Genomic DNA, 21662 nt, shown 5'->3' with positions numbered 1-21662 from the left:
TGCAGCTAAAAAGCAGGGCTAGTGACAGAAATCTTTCTGAGTTACAAGCTGAGATATTCAGACACAGCACTTGAAAATCAAGAGAAGTAAGAAAGAGAAGAGGGCCATAGTTGGTTAAACTGGAGTTTTGAGGGGAATAACGCAGAGTAAAATGAGAGATGTATAGACCTTCTAAGAAGGATTAATTACAGCTTTAGATCACCGATTACAAACTGAAGAGAAGTCATGGTTGGTCAGCCTAAGGTAATCTGTACAAAAAAATCTGGAAAATTTATTTCTAGGAAAGCCCATCCAAGTACTGGCTCTGAGCCAGAGATTGAAAAAAAGACATTCTCTTGTTATAGGGCTAGTCTAACAGTATTTAAAGTTTTTCAGCCTTCCAGCAGGACAATGCACTCTGAATGTGGAGATCTCAATATTGTCTGCAGTTACCCATAAGACTGTTATTTCATTGTGAATTAACAATATAGCACTCTCTACTGAATGTAAACCAGGTCCTAAGAAGCTTCAATTTGGAACCAGAATAAACATACCAAGAAACTCTGCTTTGCATGGTACCTGGAGTACACTGAAGAATCAAATACTGTGTCTTCCAGAAACTCTGCAAACTGGAGAAAGACCTTTCTGATTTCAGACCTAGCTATAAGATGCTAACACACATACGAAAATAGTACTACAAAACCAAATCTGCCAACTTCCATGGACATAAACTTCATGTCTTCACAATGATCTCCGTAAGGGAGATACTATTTTCACTAAGCCAACCAAGACCTACGAAGGTTAGATTAGGAGGTAGGGGTACAAAAGCTGGAGGCAAATCTAAGCTGCAGAAGTTCCAACATTTTTACTAGCATTGTGACTAGTGGAAGCACTATCTTCTCTAAGATGCTTTTCAAAACTGCACCAAGAAGAAATGACTATAACATATTTTGGTCTTACCTCACTCTGTGCTTTCTTAGGTAATATCCTTATAAGTGGAAATATAATAAAAATTATCTCATTTCCTTTATGAAAAGAAGGTAGATCATGGCCGAATCTCAATTTCATGCATAAGAATAGGTAAATATATGACTCTATTATAATAAACTGAATTCTAGTGACCTCAAGACAAAATGGATGAATAAAATGTGGTTCCATCATTTACGTGAATGATTCAGTTTCCTACATGCAAGTGGTAAGACACTTCAGTCTTTATTTTTGATATCCTGTCATATAGAACATGCTGCCTCAATGTGCTGATGATGTTTGGATGGTTAAGAAACACCGACATTAGCAGGTAGAGAATTAGTCTAGCAAAATTCCTGGGTACCTGACCACTCTTTCCCGAAATGGGGACACACCAGATTAATAGCAGCAGAGTGGAGGTCAAGAGCAAGGGATCAGCATACAGTGGCCCATCACTTTTATTCACATAAATAAAAAAGAGTATACATTCATTACTGACTCTAAGAGGAATATTTACTCAGCTAAGTACTGACATGTAGAGATTAAAGCTATATAAACAAGCCAATTTTCTGCTTTGTTCCTAATCCCCAACCAACTATTTGTTCAGAACTATTATCAGTAACACCATTATTTTCTTATCTGACCACACATTGAATGTTCTTAAAAATTCACTATGTAAAATACATTATCTTATGAAGTAGGAATAGAAGTCAAGAAGCAGAATCTTCCTGAGTTTCTGATTTACTTCTCTCCTTGACCACCTAACAGTTCCACAGAGATTTTCCAGACATTTAAAATCTAACATTAAATCTAAGAGAGCAGTGAAAGCCCTCCCTTGCCAGGCCTCACGCTCACTATACCTGACTCAGGACCACTCCAATACTAAGCTCACTCATTCCCCTCACTGTTCCTCCTAAACTCTGTGGCCTCCAAGTACTTCAATCTCAGTGTATATTTTGTAGCTGAACTGATCAAACACTGTCAGTCCCATCCACTTTAGCTTCAACAGTAGGTCTCTTAATCACTAGCACTAGTGGGGAGAGAGAGAAAGTGAGGCCAGGCCATGTTCTTCTTCCACCCTCCTTCTATGTCAGCTCAACAGCTGAGTCCTCAAGATCCTTCAAATGTAGCTCAATGATGGTCTTTCCCTTGTCTCCTTTTAAATCCAGCTCTCATTAGGTCTCTCTGCAACCATGCCTCCTTTTGATCAAGGCATACAAACTTGGTTTTGGACTGGACTGAAGCCACCAAACCTGGGCTAAAGTCAGTCAATTTGGTTTGGTCCTTTTCTGCATTCACAACTCTCCTACAAACAGAATGTGGTTTAATGTAGTAGTACAAACCTGTAAGCCCAGCTGCTTAGGAAGCTGAGGCAACAGGTTCAAAAGTTTAAGGCCAGCCTCAGCAACTATAGCAAGACCTAGACTCCAAATAAAATACAAGCAGCACTGGAGAAGTAGCTCAGTGGGAGAGAACTGAGTTAGATCCCCCATAAAGGAAAAAGAAAAGAAAGGAGTCAGGGATTTAGCTCAGCAGAATAAGCCTGCCTGGCAAGCATGAGGTCGTGAGTTCAATCCCTAGTACCAAAAAAAAAAAAAAAAAAAAAAAAAAAAAAGAAAAAGGAAAAGAAAAGAAAAATACATAGTAATAAAGAACTAAATTGCTTACTCTCAAGACAGTAACTACGAAGTGTTAAAACATGGTCTGAGCTCTAATATTTATTTGCATTTGTGTCCAGTTAAATATGGGAAAATGCTTTAATTTTCTGCAAGATATTTGATCTGGTTCATCCTATTTGAGCGTATTACTAAGTCAAGAATCAAGAAGTCACAGTGTCAAAGCCCAACAAAATCAATAGCACAAGCAGTGAGGGGATGGGGAAATGAGATCTACAGGGAAGTGACTGATTTCCACCAACACAAAAGCAATACTCTTGGCTGCCTGCAAACTAAAATGCAAGTCTTGGCCAGAAGTCTACCCAATCTTTTGTTATGGTCTGTACTTAATGTGATCGCTGTTAATTCTAAACCCAGAATCAGTTCCTGCTGCCTGAAAAAAATTTTTTATTTGTTTGGTTTTGCAGATAAGGTCTCACTATGTAATTCAGGTGAGCTCTCTGAATTCACTATGTAACCCAGCCTGGCTTAAACTCAAGGTGATCTTCCTGCCTCAGCCTCCCGAGTGCTGGGATTATAGGCATGTGCCACCATGCCCAGCTTGAAAGTTCTAAAATTGGTTTTTATATTGAAGGATAACTTGACATTCTTTCCTAATTTCTCAGTAAGAAAAGAAATCCTCAAAAATCTAATTTCTAGAAACTCTTATCCAATACACATGTAGAAAGAAAACTGCTAGTAATGTGACACCTCAAAATAAAGCAGTATTAATAAGAGCCATATGAATCTGCTGCTATTCAGCCATGCTGAACTAACAACTTCATATTAGTCAGCCTAATGATTATCACACATACCTACTAAGAATGGATTGCTAGGGCATCCCAAATGAGCATATGATACAAGGCCATAACTTGTCATAGGCCAAGAATATATTGTTAAGGAATGGACCTACCCACTCTCAAAGGCTCAGTGCAGAAGTATTAGCAGAGCATTCCTTTTGCTCATAGAGCAATGACCCCATGGCAAGCTCCCCAAGTGGAAGCCCAATGTTCACTTCTTCCCTCCTCTCAATGCCTGGTATACTGTAGATGCCACAAATTCTCAGCTGAATGACCATAGAAAGCCATGCATTCTTGCTGATCACAGAAATGAAGATGATGACTATTTTCTTTGATCATAAAATTGAGTGCTCCTACAGTATTTTAAGGAAAGCATTTTGTTACTTTGAACTGTACAGATTCTTCAAAAACCTGACATTTTTGATTTTTTAACATTTCTAGCTCTGAAGTTAGATTTCTACTTGTGCATTATGTGGAAATAAATTAAAACTTGGCTATTTTCACTTGCCATCTCATTTTAGATCTATAGCAGAGCTTTCAGGATGGCAGGAAGTTCTTTTGGTATGCGGCCATCACATAGCAGTGCATACCTCTGACAACCACAACACCAACACTGCTACATGATGCACTGAACCTGACCAGACACAGAATCTTCCCCCACCCACACACACACTCATTCACATATCTTCTCTCCTCAGCCAACTCCAGCTGGGACCACCTCTTGGTTTTTCTTTACAATTTATGACCTTGACACTTTTGGTGGAGTAATCTGGGCAGTATTTGTAGACAGCCCCTGACTGGGGGTTGATTTACTAGTGCTACTGGTATAGTGATTTTAAAAATGCTGTTGTAGCGCTACTAACATCAGAGACAGAAATTTAAAATACCCCGCAAATTACTCTTGGTAACTGAGGGATATACATTCAAGATTCTTTGGTACCTACTGTAGCTAACTGAAATTCCACCAAGTATAATGAGGTAATCTTTCAACAGTTCAATGGGAATATTGAATAATCCTCTAAAAATGTAAATATAAATATAAGAATAACAGGGCAGGCACAACAAAATGGTTTTTATTAAAAACAAATGTATTGACATAGCTTATTTATGGAAAAACCAAGAGTTACCTGACTTGGCCTTTCTACAATTCTAGCAGAAACAAGAAACTACACATTAATCTCTTGGTAGCTGAAGATTCACTTGAAGCATTTTTGAAGGGAAAGTCATGATATCATCTAATTTATATAGCAGTTGTTATATGCTATTTGGGCATATACTTATAACAAAACAACTTCACATGAGTACAATGCTGAAAGAATTCTGTTAAGGTAAAAGACCTTGGCCAAAGGGTATGACTTCTTGATGAAGCTATTTAAGAAGTCAGAAACACTATGGTGAACTCTGAATACTATGCGGTCTTATTAAGAAACAATGTGCATGGAAAGCAGCCTGAAAACTGGACCAACAGTTCCATCCTCCATTATGGCAAAATTCTGTGTCACACATCCTTTCTGGCGTGGCAATTTTTACCAAAAACAGAACGTATGTGCTCAATGACCTTATTCACCAGATTAGGCGATGTGCAACTTTCAGCTCTTCTTCAAAGTCAAAATGGCCACAAAAAGTAAATATTTTAAATCACTTCAGGAAATTAAGACAGTCACAATAGTGCAATACAAGATATGAAAAAAACCTTACAGAATTATTTCAGAAACTGACAAGAACAATGAGGTAAGTGTGTTCAAGGGGAAATATTTGTAGAGAGATTAACGGCAATGTGTCTTTATAATCAGTGTTTTTAAAAAACTTAAAACAGTCATTGATTTTTTTTTTTTTTTTTAAATTTTAAGACAGGATCTCACCACGTAGTGCAGGCTGGCCTCAAACTCATGGTAATCCTCCTGCCTCAGCTTCTCAAGTGCTGGGATTACAGGTTTGTGCCACTGTGTATGGTTGTTCACTGATTTCTTGACCACACTTCTTACTTAAGATGGTGCATTCTTCCAGAGCTGATATTTGCAAAGGTCAAGTACAGAGGGAAGTGCTAGCCCTCAGTGAACCTTTGTGGGTGTTTGGCGGTGCTCACACAGTATACCTGTGTGACCTTCACTGTAGTTTCCTGTTTCAAAAGTTCACTTTAAACCCAAGATAATGTCTTAGGCTTCCAAACAGCAATAGTCATACTTCTTGTGGCAAATGCTTCTATATATTATAAAGATTTGAAGAGACCTTTTAATAATTCTGGGTCCTCTCCATGCCTCACTGTTTAGAATCACTGACTGATACAATTCATGGAACAAGAGCCATTAATTTAACATTGGGTAGCACACTCTTCTACCTAATACCTCAGCTCTCCCATCAGAGACATTCAAGTCAAAATGAGATTCCCATTATTCCAAAAGGAATATGGCTAAGTCACCCCAGTAACCCTCCAGAGGGACGCAACTCTATTGTTCTCTTTTGCCCCTAGCAACCCACACGTGGCCTCAAAAGCTCTCCTACTGTAGCAATCTCTTTGTCCTGCTGACTACTCTTGGAGTTCCAGCCCAACAACTTGCTCTATCATTTTATAACAGATCAAGATATGAGTGGGAAAATAAAGAGTGACATTACTAGAATAAAGCAACATTAGAAAGAGTGCATTTTCCTCTATTATATTTACACATGTCTTATTATATGTATGTTTCTTTATCTGTGTTTCCTATGAATCATCCAGAAGGTATGTGAGAAAGGGAAACACGCTGCCACTCTCATGTCTCAGAGCAGCAGGGCTAGTCCTCATACCCTGCTCTACCCTGGTTGAGACAGGGGACTTTTGTCACAGTTTGCCTGCTCTAGTTATATTGGCGCTGTCACCCAAGCACTGTCATTATAACTGTGTTACGTTCAGAGAATGGACAAAAGCATGACTGCTGTGAAATCCACCTGAAAATTGGTCACACAGTCACACTAAAAAAGCATCATCTCTCTGCCTTCTATATTCAATGGAGATGAACATGATGTTCCTCCTTGCATGCTTGGACACAATATTGTACTCATCTCTGACTCTGAATGTACAAACCCACTAAGTCCTATGGCTTACCCATATGTTATAGATGTGAAAACTAAAATACAGAAGACAAACTTCTTCAAGTCACAAAAACTTACACTGAAGCAAGCTTTTTATCAAGGCAGTCTGACTTTGGACCCAGTTTTCTAAACCATTATGCTATGTTGTCTCATAATACATATCTTATCCTGCTTGGACCTCAGTTGGTGGGAGATAAAACAAGACCTCTATAATAATAGAAAATGAGCAGTAACTGCCACTGTCTATGAGTTGCTATGCAATAGGTACTATTACTATTCATGCCAACTCTACAAAATATTTTTTTCATTGTGGAAATAAGAAATCAAGCCCCACATCAAAGGGGTAGTAAATGTCAGAGGTCATATGAGCTAGGCTCTACCCTGAGCCCAATGTCTGTGTCTTCTTCTTGTACTTGAATGTCTAAATATGGGTTATGAATTAGCTGGGAAAACATGTTTCAAAATTTCCCTCCCTGTCAGGTGTGATGGTAACACCTGTAATCCCAGCATTCAGGACTTGAGGCAAGAGGATCACTGTGAATCTGAGAATAGTCTGTGCCATATAACGAGTTTAAGGTCAGCCTGATCTCCCCAGCAAAATCCTGTCTCAAAAATCCAAAAACAATTCCCCATCTCTGGCCCAGTTATCTGTTAGAATGTGGACTAGACGGAAGGATACAAACTGAGGGTTGCCAAAGTTACTAATATGGAAAAAGAGTCTTCACAGTAGAAAGAGGAGAGGACACTTTCAGAATGCATTGGTTCACACTCACACACATGCACATACTTAAGTGTACACGGACAGAAAATATACTTGTACGCATACACAAAGAACATCAGTGTACACATATAGAGAATAAATGAAAAAGCACACTGCATACAAAAAATATTCATGATTCCATGACTATAATTCTTTCATACATTATTCCTTTTCCTCTGTGTATCAACATATGTATAACTTTAAAAGACCTGAGTGAAAGTGACACTGCATATAACATTTTTAGTTTTATATGTATATATATATATATAATACCTTGCATTATTGTATTATATACTTTAGTTTTATTTATAGTTGTATTATATATGATTAAGAAATGAAACTATCATTTTGTGGAAGAAAACTACACCTATAAAAATCTACTTATTATTAGTATGACTAGAGTATCTCATCTTTTTACATTATAGCCCTTACATATAAGGGAGAAACTACATCATTTTATTTTCTCAAAAACAAGTATGAAGGGAAAGGTATTGGTACAATTTCATTATTTGATTATGATAAAAAGAGACTCTAATTACCTTGACAGAATCCAGTAAACTCTTAGGAAAAAATCGCTTTAAACCAACATCTTTTCTGAAATATAAAAAGAAGCATATTAAAAAATACCACCACCAAATCATTAATATAATGACATATCTTCAAAATCATATAAGCACTTCAAATTGTTTATCCCTTCAAATATCTTTCAGGAAGGAAGCAAGTATTATGAAATTGATTTACCAGTGTACTGGAGGAATTGGGACAAATCATTTCTAGTTATGTACAGAGAACACGAATATAACTGGTTTAAATCAAAATCTTTGTTTTTTTACCCTCCCCCGCTTTTTTGGGCTCTTCTTTTTCTTGGTACCGGGGATTGAACTCATGACCTTGTGCTTGCCAGGCAGGCACTTATGCCACTGAGCTAAATCCTCAGCCCTCTTTTATCCTTATTGTTGAAAAACTTTCTAAAATGTTGCCTCTGTGAAAATCATAATGTATGTTTCAAGTAAGCTTTTTGGGACTTATTCACCTAATTGTTTTATCACCTCAGTTTCACATAAGTGTAAAGATATAGAAACCAAGTGATTTGTCCTAGTTAAAAATTTTTCCTTAAGTCAGCCTGTAAAACCAGTCATAATTAAGAGCCTCAGAACATTTGGATAAGAAAAGCGATTAGAAGGAACAGGTATTTGCCCACTAGATGGCACCTGTGTGTAAGGAAATGAAATAATATTTTTAAAGGATCCAGGAGACACAGAAAATATAAAAGGATCAAGCAAAAAAGTGCAATGTGAACATAAGGCCACCATAAATTGAATAGGAAGCATCAAAAAACAGTGATGAGGTCTTCCATAACTGAGCTGGCAGACTTATAATCACAATTTGAAATAGTGCCAGAGTTTATATAGTTGAACATATGTCCAAACATTTTAGTACTCCTTATGTTAATCTAACTATTAGGGAGAACCTAAATCAATGAACTCAGTCTTTCTAAGTCCAAAATTGGGCCCAGTTCTCATTCTTTTTTTAACTGTCATTATTATGTTTACCACATTCTACAAATTTTTTCTTTGCACTGTGATAGTTTCCTGGTTTTATTTATTGGTTATTTATCATGTAACACTTAGGCTTTAAGAGTTTTCCATTTTGGGGGCTAGGGATTTAGTTCAGCGGCATAAGCACCTGCCTTGCAAGCAGGCAGTCGTGAGTTCGATCCCTGGTACCGATTAAAAAAAAAAAAAAGAAAAAGAAACAAAGAGTTTTCCATTTTTCTCTAACTACTTTGGTTTGTAACTTCCCTCCTTGCCTTTTTACAACCGTTAACTTGATTATATATAAACAAAGGAAACAGGTCCAATCTGGTTCTTCCTTTTGTTTCCTCTTAAAAATATATAGAGGGTCTTTGGAATTTAAGAATTTTGATGCTAATTACTGCTGGAAAGAAAATTAAGAAGTACTATAATAAAAGAAAAAACTTTAGAATTTCTAGAGCAGTATTTCTGAGAATCTTATCTACTTCCTTTTAGTCAACTTTGGTAATAAAAAGCACTTTTAAATTTTTTTATTGAAGTATATTTGAGATACAAAGTAACCACATTCCTCTTGGGAACTGGCACATATCTCTATCACAATTTGACCATTTTTATTCCTCCTCCCTTCCTTTCTCCTTAGTTCCCCAAATCGAACATTTTCAAATCACAGAGTTCTGAATGTGAATCTGGTTCTACAATAAAGTAGATCTGGCTATATTACCTATTAAGACTTCTGAATTATCAGGTTAGCTACTTGTAAAATGGGGATGCCAAATCCTACCCACACAATGGTGCTGAAGATTAAACGTGTTTATAGAGCCTGAAACACTAGGGGAGCAGTTTTCTTTCTTACAGAAATAGTTTAGAAGCTATTCTTATGAGGAGAACTTTGGTTCATATGCCTAATGCCTACTATCCAATGCAGAATGATAGGTATGAACTCGAAAACCAAGAGTTGGAAAAGAAGTACAGTGGAAAAGGAAGAGGCTCTAACATTGTGTGGAAGGAGGGGAATGGCCAAGCCTGGGCTTCGAAGTGGTAAGTAGTGCAAGGAAGTGGCCCTGACATAGTCACTGGGGCTGCGAGGGGTGAGAGATGAAGGGAGAGCATGACGTTCTATAAGGGACATGCAGGGAAGACAGACAGGTGGCATCAGCAGTTCTGCTTTGAACATGTGCGTATGGTAAGATCTACATTCTTCTAGTAGGTATCTGCAAAGCAACTGGCCATGCCAGTGTGTAGTGGAAGACAAAAGCAAGGCAGAGATTCCTCTTCCAAATGGGAAGCTATCAACTTCTATTAGTCCAGCTGGTTATTTAGTTTTCTCAAAATCAAGCAGACAGTAAATAATTTATTGTATTCATTTCTGTCATTAATAAGAAATTAAAGATAGACTAACAGTGATTTTTTATTTTTTTTGGTCTTTTTGAGACAGGGTTTTGCTATGTGGTTCAGGTTGGCCTTGAGCTCACTTTGTAGCCCAGGCTGGTCTCAAACTTACAATGATCCTCCTGCCTCAGCCTCCCAAGTGCTGGGATTATAGGAGTGCACCACCACACCCAGCTCAGAGTGATATATCTCAAGGAAAATTAAACAGCATATTTCTTAGTGAAAATAATGACTGTTACCGTGTTGTGTGGGTGGGGGTGGGGGTGGGGGTTGGTACTGGAGAGAATCTAGGATTTTGCTATGATAGGAAAGCAAGTGCTCTACCACTGAACTACATCTCAAGTTCTCTTAATTATTTTCACACAGGATCTAAATAAGTTGCCCAGGCTACTCTCAATTTTGTAATTCTCCTGCATCAGCCTGTGGGATTACAGGTGTATATATTGTACTAGCTACTATGTTGGGTGGGGGGCTTAAGGCCGGTGCTTACCATGCATACAATTTCAGTTCATAACTAGTTTTGAGTGATAATGAATTTCTAACATTTATTTTAATGTTAGAACATGTTTAGATATTTGGCACTGAGAAAATAAAAATGAGGCTAAAGTCATGGGAAAAAAAACACCACCTCTGGCTCGCTCTAATCAGGTTAGGAAGACAACCTACCTTAGGAAGTGTGGTGGGGCACTCTAAGAAGCAGCTAAGGTGATGTGTCCCACATTTTAGGGAGAGCCTATTAGAGAAGCCTAAACTTAGACCTCTCTCAGGAGACCAGGCAAGGACATGTAGGCCGACCCATTTTAATCTGAGGCCACCTGTCTTGCAACTCTGTGCCTGACACTGGTTCACAAGGTACAAACTAACCTGCGCTAGTTTCATTTCAAGTAGGTAGTATAAAACTTCTTTGAGTGCTAAGGCTACACAGTTGTTCAATAAGGGAATAACATAATAAATACAATTTATATACCATATTTCAACATGACATATCTGCAAAGATTCATATTCACTGATATGCATCAAGGTTCAGAGATGGGGTCTAAAAAAGGGACTGGGTCAGAAGGGCACTAACGTCATCAGTGGATTAATTTAGTTAAGAGATCATAACGTGATGGCATTGAGAGGCGATAAAACTGGTGGTGAGGCTGAGTAGAAGTGAATGTATCTTGAAAGTATGACCTTGGGGATTTTACCTGCTCCCTGGCCCCTTCCTCGCTGACTTGCTCTGCTTACTGGCTGCCATGAGGTGAGCAGTGTCCTTTCCTACCATGCCCTTTGCCCATGATGCTTTTGCTTCACCACAGGTCTAAGCAATGCGGCCAGCTGACTATGACTGAAATCCCTGAAACAATGAGCTAAAATAAACCTTTCCTCCTATAAATTGTCCCCCCCCCTCAGGTTTTTTATAACCACCACCGCCACCACCACCTAATACATGCATAATAAGGAAAATAATACTGGCCTTTATTGTCATTCATTATTATATTACCTGCCAAAGAGCACATCCTAAATGAACTTAACCTCATTTGATAAGAAACTAGCTCAGAAGAGGCTTTTACAATATTGTCAAACATATGTTTATTAAGTTCCCACATCAATTTGGAGGGACCTTTGAAGCCACACACAAATGACCATTAACATTAGGTGAGAACAAGTACATGTACCTATTTTAAAATTAGTTAAAATTAAATTGAAAACTTGGTCCCTGGATGCATTAGATACATCTTAAGTGCTCAGTAGTCCTGTGTGACTAGTGGTTATGAACTGGGCAGAGCAGACATAACATTCCATCATTATAGAGAGCTGCATGGAGTAGAACAGAATTTAAATGATGAATCTAGGACTTTGGGCCTGTGCCTATCCTAGGGCTCTGTGCCATGGGCCTGAAGGTACTTAGTAAGGGCAGGCATGATGAGAAATATAGATGCTAGGTACAGAGACATAAATACCACAAAAAAGGTAATACAGGGATCCAGGATTCTCAGGAAGATCCCAAGGAGAATGCATGGTAAGCAGCAATGTGAGAGACATCCCAGGACAGATCGTCCATTAAACCAGGACACTTTCACTGGGATTGCTTATATAAAGCAATAGTGAGCTCCTAAGCATTATCCTTCTTACTTTTCTCCCAGGATTAGCAAAAAGAGTTGTTAAAAATTTGCTAGGACACAGATTTTGTTGCCTGGAAGCCACAAAGACAGCCTATGCTCATTTTGTTATTTACTATAAGTGTCCAACATGCAGGCACTAAATTAGACCATGGCATAGGAGAAAAAAAATGTGATACTTTCCCTTTTCCCAAGTGAGATAGTGAGACAAACAAACTTTCCACAATGTGAAAGGCACTGCAAAATAACAAACACTTAAAACCAAAACATGTGGGGCCCATGGTATTTAAAATCTTGTGTTCAATTTCAAATCAGTACTTTTTTAATGTTTAATTAAACTGTATTTTTTTTTTTATTTCTTACTGTTTATTTTTTCTCTGAATGTATGTATTATTTCTATCCATTTTCTGTTTTGTTTAGTCTTTCTTTAAATAAAATTTTTAAAAAACCACAGAGTGTCCAAAAGTATTTGAATTTGCAAAGCTTTGATAAATGTGTGATTTTACACTTACATCTCAAGAAATTAAACTGTTATGTGGCTTTACAAATTATGACACTAAAAAAAGTTACAATACTAATAACAAGTTTTAAAAATTACAACAAGGTTAACAGACCAGGTCAGTATATTAGGATGGCAAGACATAAGTATTGTGAATGCACCAAGACATTCAAAATATATCATATATAATATATAATATATAAAATATATATACAGTGGGCTGAAAAGTTTAAACAAAAAAGAGAAATAGCTGATAACAATAATTTTAATTTGTAATCTGTTGGGAGAAACAACTAAATTCTAACTTGCAAATCAGTGTCAATTAAATGACACTCAGGCCCTGTGATCTTGTTTGTGAAAGTCAGTTTTTTTTTTCATTTTTAGGATAGATTTCCATTTCTAGAAATATTATTTAAAGATAATATTACTAAAACTCTAGTAAGATATCAAATTAAGCGAGTTCAAATCATTATGTCAATAGGCTGGAGAGAGTGGCACACATCTGTAATCCCTGCACTTGGGAAGCTGAGGCAGGAGAATCATACAATCAAGACCAGTCTGTATTTTAAAGGAAATATTTTGACAACTACTAAGTAATGGAGCCTGCTTTCCCCTTCCATTTGTTAAAATTCAAAATTCTTTTCACCTCTCTACTGATTCCAATGTATCTTAATGGTTCTGGAAATCAGCACGCTTATGTGCAGAGAGCTATGCTCCACTACATTCTCTACACAATGACTGTGCTACACCTCACAATGGCCACTCAGAACAGTCTGGGCAACGAGGCAGCACAGGAGGCCTCCTCTTAGCTGCATCTGGTCAAGCTCCACCTCCACCCATTGAAACTGCTGAAACAAACACTCCTTAGAGCACTGGAGACGGCTAAGCAAATGCCAGTTAAATGCCTCATCCTGCACACATTATTCACGTCCACAAACCCACAGCACAGAAAGCCTTCAGAGGCCTTGGACTGAAATAAGCAAGGAACTAAATATGTGACCTTGAATATTTTAAATCTCAAGTGAAAAAAAGCAACAACTCTCCTGCTTCAGCCTCCCAAGTGCTGGGATTACAGGCATTACAGGCATGCACCGCCCCTGGCTTAAAAGTGTGTTTTTATATAGCATCCCTATTTTACCTTTCCTCCAAAATCCTCAAAATTGAGTATCTTTATCATAAAAATATACTGAGGTACTTTAACTTCAAAATTGTATGTTAAACTTCTTAAAAACTTTTTAGTGTTAAAATACCCCACTTAAGATGTATTATGTAGATGTGTCAACTCTCCATGAGGAAATGTAAACATTATGTACTGCAATCATGTATGTGTGTGTGTGTATACATGACAAAAGTAAACAAATGTGTACTACCACTGAGAGGGAAGAGAAAAAATATGAGAAATGTTAAAGAGACAAAAAGGTTAAAAATATCTCTATTCACTAATCAAAGACACAATGACACACATCTTCCAAATGAAAATACAATTCACAGAAGAAGCATATCAAATTTATGCCCAACACAAGAGGAAAACTATGAAAGACAACAAATAAGATCTTAAAGAAAGCAACCAAGAAGACATGTTGACAGATTTTTCCAGTCATAATAGAAAGTTATCTTTACAATGTGGAGAAAATATGACAATCTCGACAATACATTTGAAGTAAAAGTATACCGAAGGTACTCTGAAGTAAAATAAATGGATGTTTAAGAAATAAAACACATACAGGGAAGGGAAAAAGCAGTATCTGTATAGAGTGACAAGAATGTCATACATTTAGGTTTAAGAAAAGATATGTGGAAGATAAGAGTTAAGGTGTTCCACGGTTTATATATTGTTTAAGAAGTTAAAAGAATTTAAAAATCTAATTTGACCATGTTATGATAGAAATTTAAATGTAAGAGTAACAAATGAAAGGGTAGAGACAGTGTATAAACGTCCAACTCATTTGAGAAGGAAATTTAGAACAAGAAAACCAACACATGAACTTGATGTATTATACATGTCTATAGACACACACAAATTTATTTCTAGGAAATAAGCAAGGAACTACACATGTAAACTCAGTATTTAAATCTCAGGTTGAGATTTAATGAAGATAACATAATGAAATACAAATGTATCACTCATCCTAAAAGACAGAAATATATTAAACCTATGTGTTGTAAGAAAGTCTTGGCAACTGGATTTAAGGAATCTAGCTCTAAGATATTTATAAGATACATATGAAAAGTCTAAGGACACAGACAAATTGAAGGTGAAAAATGGAAAATACACATCAGGCCAATGTTAAATCTAAATAGGCAAAATAAAACAACATAAGGCAAAACAGACTTTACAACCAAAAATAAAAAAGTTGTATTATTAGGCATACAGAGGATCAATGAATAATAACACAGACTCAGACTACCAAGAAGTAAACACACATTAGGATTAAGTAAAAAAGCCTCAAAATAGCAAAAATTAACACATCTACAGGGGTAGATGGGAAAAGTTATGGGTGGAACTACTCAGTAGGTGAATATTTCAACAGAATTCTCCTTAATTGATATGCAGGGTGACAAAATAACTGGTATGGACAGCTAAGTTGATTAGAATATGAATTTTTGAAACCACACTACAGGGGCTGGGGATTTAGCTCAGCGGCATAAGCACCTGCCTTACAAGCAGGTAGTCATGAGTTCGATCCCTGGTACCGATAAAAATGAAAAAGACAAAAAAACAAACAAACAAAAAAGCCACACTACAACATTTATAAGAATTAAACATATAAAGGAAATATTGTAATATGCTAATAATTGTAGAATCTGGGTAGTAGACACATGGGCATTCACTGTACAACTGTCGCTAGTCTTTTGTATGTTTGAAACTTTTTCATAGAAAATACGGTGTGTGGGGGTCCTTTGTCTACCAAGTCACACTCCACAAATTTAAGAGGTGCTTCTCAGATCATTCACTCTGATCAGCATAGCTTGAAAAGACGGGAAAAAAAGTTTTTTTTAAAAGTCCGTACATTTAGAAAAGTAAAAATAAAAATGAACCCACAAAAGTTTTAGAACATGTTTAATATAATCTTAAATCACTAGAATACTAAGTGAATACTAAGTCACCATCTATCTACTAGACTTGTTCAGAATATAAACTCTAACTATGTACTTGCTTTTTGCCTTTTCAATTGTACTACCACACGTTTTTTGGTTGAGATAACCTCCGCTTAAAATGCGTTGCAAAAACAGTACCTCATATACTCCATACTCAAGTACTTCTACCACTGCTAATATCCTACATCATTATGCAATTTGTCACATTTGATATTTTATTAGTTAACTTTGTGCTATTCAGAGCTCATCATTTTTCCTCATTTATGCTTCCTGTTCCAGGATCCCATGTAGGATACTACCTTGCAATTAATCACCATGTACCTGTAGGCTCCCCCTGCCTGTGTCAGTTTCTCAGGCTTTCCTTGTTTTGCTGATGCTTCTGATTAATTTTGAGGAGTAATGTCTAGGTATTTTGTCTTTTTTTTTTTTTTTAACTTTTTATCAGTACCAGGGATCGAACTCACGACTGCCGGCTTGCAAGGCAGGTGCTTATGCCACTGAGCTAAATCCCCAGCCCCATGTCTAGGTATTTTGTAAAATATTCCTCAACTAGGATATGCCTGACATTTTCTCATTATTAGATTATGCTGAGGTATCACAGTCGACACATCATATCAGGGTTGTGCACTATAAACATGACTTGTCATTACTGATGCAAAACCTGATCACTGGCAAAGCCAGGTTACTCTACTACAATGTTATCTTCCACACTATGGTATAATTTTTAGAAACAAATTATTAGGAATAGCCCATATCTCAGGGCTCTTTTCTGAGGGTAAAGGGAACTGCATACATTATTTGGAATTCTTCTGTAGAGCTGTATTTTATATTACTTATTTATTCACTTATCTTAGTATGGACTCATGCACATTATTTTACACTTTGGGTCATAATCTAATGCTGCTATTTAATTTGTAGCTCTAATCATTCCTTCTTTCATTTCTGGGACACCTTTCAGATGAAGTCTGTGTGACATAGTCCTATAGTGCTTTTTGTTTTGTTTTGTTTCCTTCCTTCTGGCACTGTAAGATTCTACAGGCTTATCCTGTATTTCTTAGCATCAGGCATTTTTCCAAGGAGCTCTGATTTCTCTTATTATAGAACGGTGCTAGAAACAATGATTAAGGCAACATCAGATATTCTTAATGATGATGGAACTAGTGATTTCTTAACAAATGAAATAAATTAACATTTCTCTTTCCATTTTAAAGAATATCAGTGTTCCCACAAAAGTAAACACCAACATGGCCCAAATTGCTTAAGTATGCTCCTTTTTTGTAACTGCATCCCTGGTGGCTCAGGACAGAACACCAAGAAATACTATGGATGTTTCCCTTTCGTTCTAGAATCCCTTTCTTTCTAGAATCAACTGGCAACTCACAGCAGGTCTCACAGGCTCAATATCTGCTAACCTCATATAACTACTGTTTCTGTCCATATCTCTAAATCTCCTTATTTCTTAATATAAGGAAGAATAGTCAATGATTTCTTGCTTTCATTTGTAACCTTCTTTAATAAAATTCCAATTTCACATACAGAATTCTAAACCACATATTCTCTTATCACTGTCCAGCCCAAAACAGTTCAACAGTTCAGGAATGCTCCAGGGCTAAATTCAGACCTTTCTCTTCAACAATGTTAAAGGCCTGGAGCTACAGATACAGCTCCCTCTGTCCTTACACATAGTTGTTCCACCCTCAAAAGCCTAAGGTTTTTCAAACCTTCATCTGACCCTCTAGGTCTGCGTCCGTGCAGACTGTTTTCTTTGTGGATTGGCACCACACAACTCCCTGCTCTGTGCATCTTAAATCCACTAAATAAGCCACTCAGTGTTTGATCCAGTGTAAATAGACTTTCTCTGTGAAACCACTACAGACCTCAAGTTCTACTGCTGCAGAGATATTAGTTTCTAGCATATTGTTTACAATTTTTCTTCATTCTCTAAGAACTTCTCTTACAGATATAAGCTTCCTAAGAGCAAAACTTCTGAATTATTAATTTCTAAATCTTGAACATTAAATTTCCAAGGAATCAATAGGTAATTGTTAAAAGAATTAGTGGTAGGTAAAGAAATAGGTTCAAAACAAATGAGCAACAAAGTACAAAATGCTACATAAAGCTATTTCTATTTTTTCTAAATGTCCTTTTGAAATGACTAAAGTATTTTTGTCCAAGGTAAGACTTCAATAATTCCACTGATAGAGCATTCTAAATTCTAAGAAAGCTGGAGACATGGCTCAATGGCACAGTGCCTTGCCTGCCTGACAAGTGCAAGGCCCTGAGTTGGTTTCTGGTACACTAAGTAAATTAATTAATTAGTTAAATTCTAAGGTAAATTAGGTTAAACAATGTGGCAATTTTTTTTTGCCTTTTTCCTTTTTATCGGTACCAGGGATCGAATTCATGACTGCCTACTTGCAAGGCAGGCGCTTATGCCACTGAGCTAAATTCCCAGCCCCAACAATGTGGTGATTTTTAAATTAAAAAGAAATCTAGATCAGGGTTTTTTTAAAAAAGATGTTATTAATGGCATAAAGACAATATTACTATATAATCTACTGCAGGACAGGAAAAATCATACTTAAAATAATTTTTTTTGTGTATATTATCTTAGTTGGTCTCTAAAAATTTGAACTTTCATCCTTTTCTGATATCTTAAGAGATACAATGCAAGTACCAGACCACTTCATAAACACAATCAGGTATTTGATGTCTACCAGGTGCCTTTTACACACTTTTACAAATCTGATGCTATAGTGTGATACACTGCGCTCAGAAGTCCAATGGTGTGCCAGCTTTCAACACTGAGATAAGGTGATGTGCAGGGTAGCATGTCACAACTTGACCTCTGGGAAAGATTATGGAAGTACCAGTTGTAACTTATCTACTTCTTCCAGGCGTTATTTTGAATAATTCCACTTGCTCTGCAACAGATTTTTAAACTATGTATTTCCGGTTTTATTTTTAAATGACTATCTCTCCTGCAAAATCTTGTTTCAAAATGGGGAACTTAATACTTTCAGATGTGAGAGTAGCTGGACTGATCTAGCAAGTTCAAAGAAAGTCTAATGCCATTTGAAATCTTTTATTACAGCAGAGTAGCTATGGACAAACATGTTACTTTATTCCACCAGCATCACTGAAATACCACGAAATTTTAGCAATAATTGAGTCAGACAGGGCCGGGGATTTAGTTCAGTAGTATAAGCGCCTGCCTGACAAGTGCAAAGTCATGAGTTTGATCCCTGGTACCAAAAAAAAAAAAAAAAAAAAAAAGCAAGCCAGGAGCCAGGTAAAATTATTAGCAAAATGTTAATCTACTGCAAATAAAAATAAAGCTTAATTTTACTAGGATACAAAAGATATTAATTATCATCTCCTGAAATAAATTTTAAAAATAGGAAGCTCACAACTCCAAGGTTACTAAGACATGCTTCATCTTGGTTTACATATATTTTAAACAATTTAATGTGACAGTCTAGCATACAAATTAATCTCATTGTTCCAAAACATTGTAAATAGTCCAGATTTTCTGATATCTAAGCAAAAATTAACACCCATACCAATATTTGTGTTGAAAATCTTTAATAAACCTATACATGAGTAACAATTTAAAAGGAATGTATAGGTAATTCTAGAAATAAATGTAAATTAGAAATGAAGAATCATTCTACTACAGTAAGCTTATTCAGACAAAAAGTTTATATTTGTTGACAGATTACATATACTGCTAGCCTTAAAATATTTATTAATCAATTTAGCCACTAACTAATAAAACTAAATTTAAATTTTTTCTTCAAACTTTTCATGTTCCAGATATAAAAGTTTAAGAAATAGTAGTGTTTCAGAGTCAGTATTTTACTGATAGTCAAGATAAATTAAGAATGACTTAGTTCTATGCCACATGTGCTGTAATCCCAACACTCAAGAATATGAGGCAAGAGGATCACTGTGAGTTTGAGACCAGCCTGGGCTACAAAGTGAGTTCAAGGCCAGCCTGAACTTCATAGTGAGACTCTGTCTCAAAAGGACAAACAAACAAACAATGACTCAGTTCTGAATCTCTGAAGGTATAACACTTACTCTAACACTTCATAGTTGGACTTCTTTTCTAGTGCGTTGCCCCGCATCTCCCAGTATGATCGTCTAAAATCAAGGAAGACAAAAGTATCTATTTAAGGACTATTTTGCTATTAAATGATAAAAAAATCGAGGAAAGTGTTACTGAGTAATAATTCAGAATTTTTCACACTTCATTCAAGATTTTACTAATAGTCTTACATGGAAAAAGAAAGTACCTGGAAATTTTTCAAAAACAATGAAAACTATTAGTGAATAGACACTTAGGTACTGCTCCTACCTACCGTATTTCAAGACAACCCAACTTCAGAGCAATTTCCTGGTCCACTTGATCAGCTATCTCTAACATGTAGTCACTCTTCACCTGTAAAAGAGAAACAGGAAATCACTATTTTAAAGGAGTATATTTTCAATGTATTCAATAGATTTTTAATACTCTTTACATATTATTTATACTTTGTTAATAGCTCTGCCAGATTCTGGAAATAAAACTAGGAATACAGAATTTGTAGACATTACAGAATTTGCCCAAGAATGTATACAACAGGAAAAGAAGAACTTAATACTAAATTTATTGAGGTATTATGAGAATAATAAAAATTACCTTTGGGCTTTACAGTTCAAGAAGTGCTCAAAGTGGTGACCATTAGGTTCCAGATTTCATTAGTACAATGAACTGTTAATGTGAGTACATATTATTTTTTTTTTTGTGGACTCTGTATATGGGTCATTTTTTTTTGTGCCGATTGCCACATATTGGCAAGCACCAAAAAACTAGGCAGTTTTTAAATGTTTTAACATAAAGAAAATCCTAAGATCCAATGCTTGTGCACACTATGTACTGTTACAATCCAGATTTACACTGTACCACAGTTTGCTTACAGGACGTCTGTGCACTTTAAACACAAACAGCATGGAAAGGGTAAAACAGCTGTGTTCTGATTGTTAACATACAGTCTAGACCTGCTATGCATATGTAACATTAAATGAAAAATAACCCCTCTTTTCATTATAGTCATGCTGTCTTACAAGTACCTGCCTCGCTAGTGCGAGGTTGTGAGTTTGATCTCTGGTACCAAAAAAAAAGAGAAAAAAACCACAATCAAACTATTATAGTCATGCTGTCTTATGTATGATTAACAGTTGAATAATTTGTCCTTTAAAACATCAGTAATATAGGGCTGGCTGGGGATTTAGCTCAGCCAGCATAAGCACTTTGCAGAGAACACAAGAGCTCCTCAGTGGCACTTAGCCATTTGGTGCAGACTCCAAAGAAGCTACAGAGACCCTCAGTGACAAGCTGAAGGGGATTTCCCCATGAAACTGCCTAGATGATTTTGGTTACTATAATTTCTACATATTTATCACAGGTGCAATAGTTCATTCATCAAACCAAATGTGTATTAGTTGCAAGAAGAAATGATGATAATTTAACAACCATTAAGGAAAATCTTCTCAGTTATGAGCATGACTTCAAATTTCTACAACTTTTTAATTTTAATTTTAATCAGTATATGTTTAAAGTATACAATAATTTTACCCACCATGGGGAGTTTACCTTCCCTCCACCCATTTCTTAGTTTCCCTCTTTTTTGCAAAAGATCTATCTCCATTTCTTACTATCTTTTATCTTGCTCTTTATTTATATTTTGGGTTCCTCATATAAAAGAAACCATGTAATATTTAAGCTTATATGACTGATATTTCACTTAACATTATGGTCTCA

General features: G+C 36.3%; 1 protein-coding gene across 25 annotated transcripts in view; it reads right to left on the bottom strand.

Moving 5' to 3' along the window:
* Ptk2 (protein tyrosine kinase 2) overlaps positions 1 to 21662 on the bottom strand; it is a 333580-nt gene that overhangs the window by 131980 nt on the left and 179938 nt on the right. For 22 of the 25 annotated variants that reach the window (XM_063231008.1, XM_063230987.1, XM_063230989.1 and 19 more), the window contains 3 exons: positions 20221 to 20300; positions 19940 to 20002; positions 7769 to 7823 (listed from right to left, as the gene is read on the bottom strand). In XM_063231008.1, the coding sequence (XP_063087078.1) occupies positions 7769 to 7823; positions 19940 to 20002; positions 20221 to 20300 (198 nt within the window). The remainder of the gene's footprint in view (positions 1 to 7768; positions 7824 to 19939; positions 20003 to 20220; positions 20301 to 21662) is intronic. The other 3 variants (XM_063230991.1, XM_063231004.1, XM_063231014.1) reach the window with 1 other exon arrangement.

The sequence above is a fragment of the Cavia porcellus genome, unplaced genomic scaffold (assembly GCF_034190915.1).
Source record: "Cavia porcellus strain 051 isolate PalLab524CR breed Dunkin Hartley unplaced genomic scaffold, mCavPor4.1 scaffold_19, whole genome shotgun sequence".
In the NCBI taxonomy this organism is placed as follows: Eukaryota; Metazoa; Chordata; class Mammalia; order Rodentia; family Caviidae; genus Cavia; species Cavia porcellus.
Note: the sequence above shows the minus strand (reverse complement) of the source record. Positions and strands in the feature narration are given on the sequence as shown.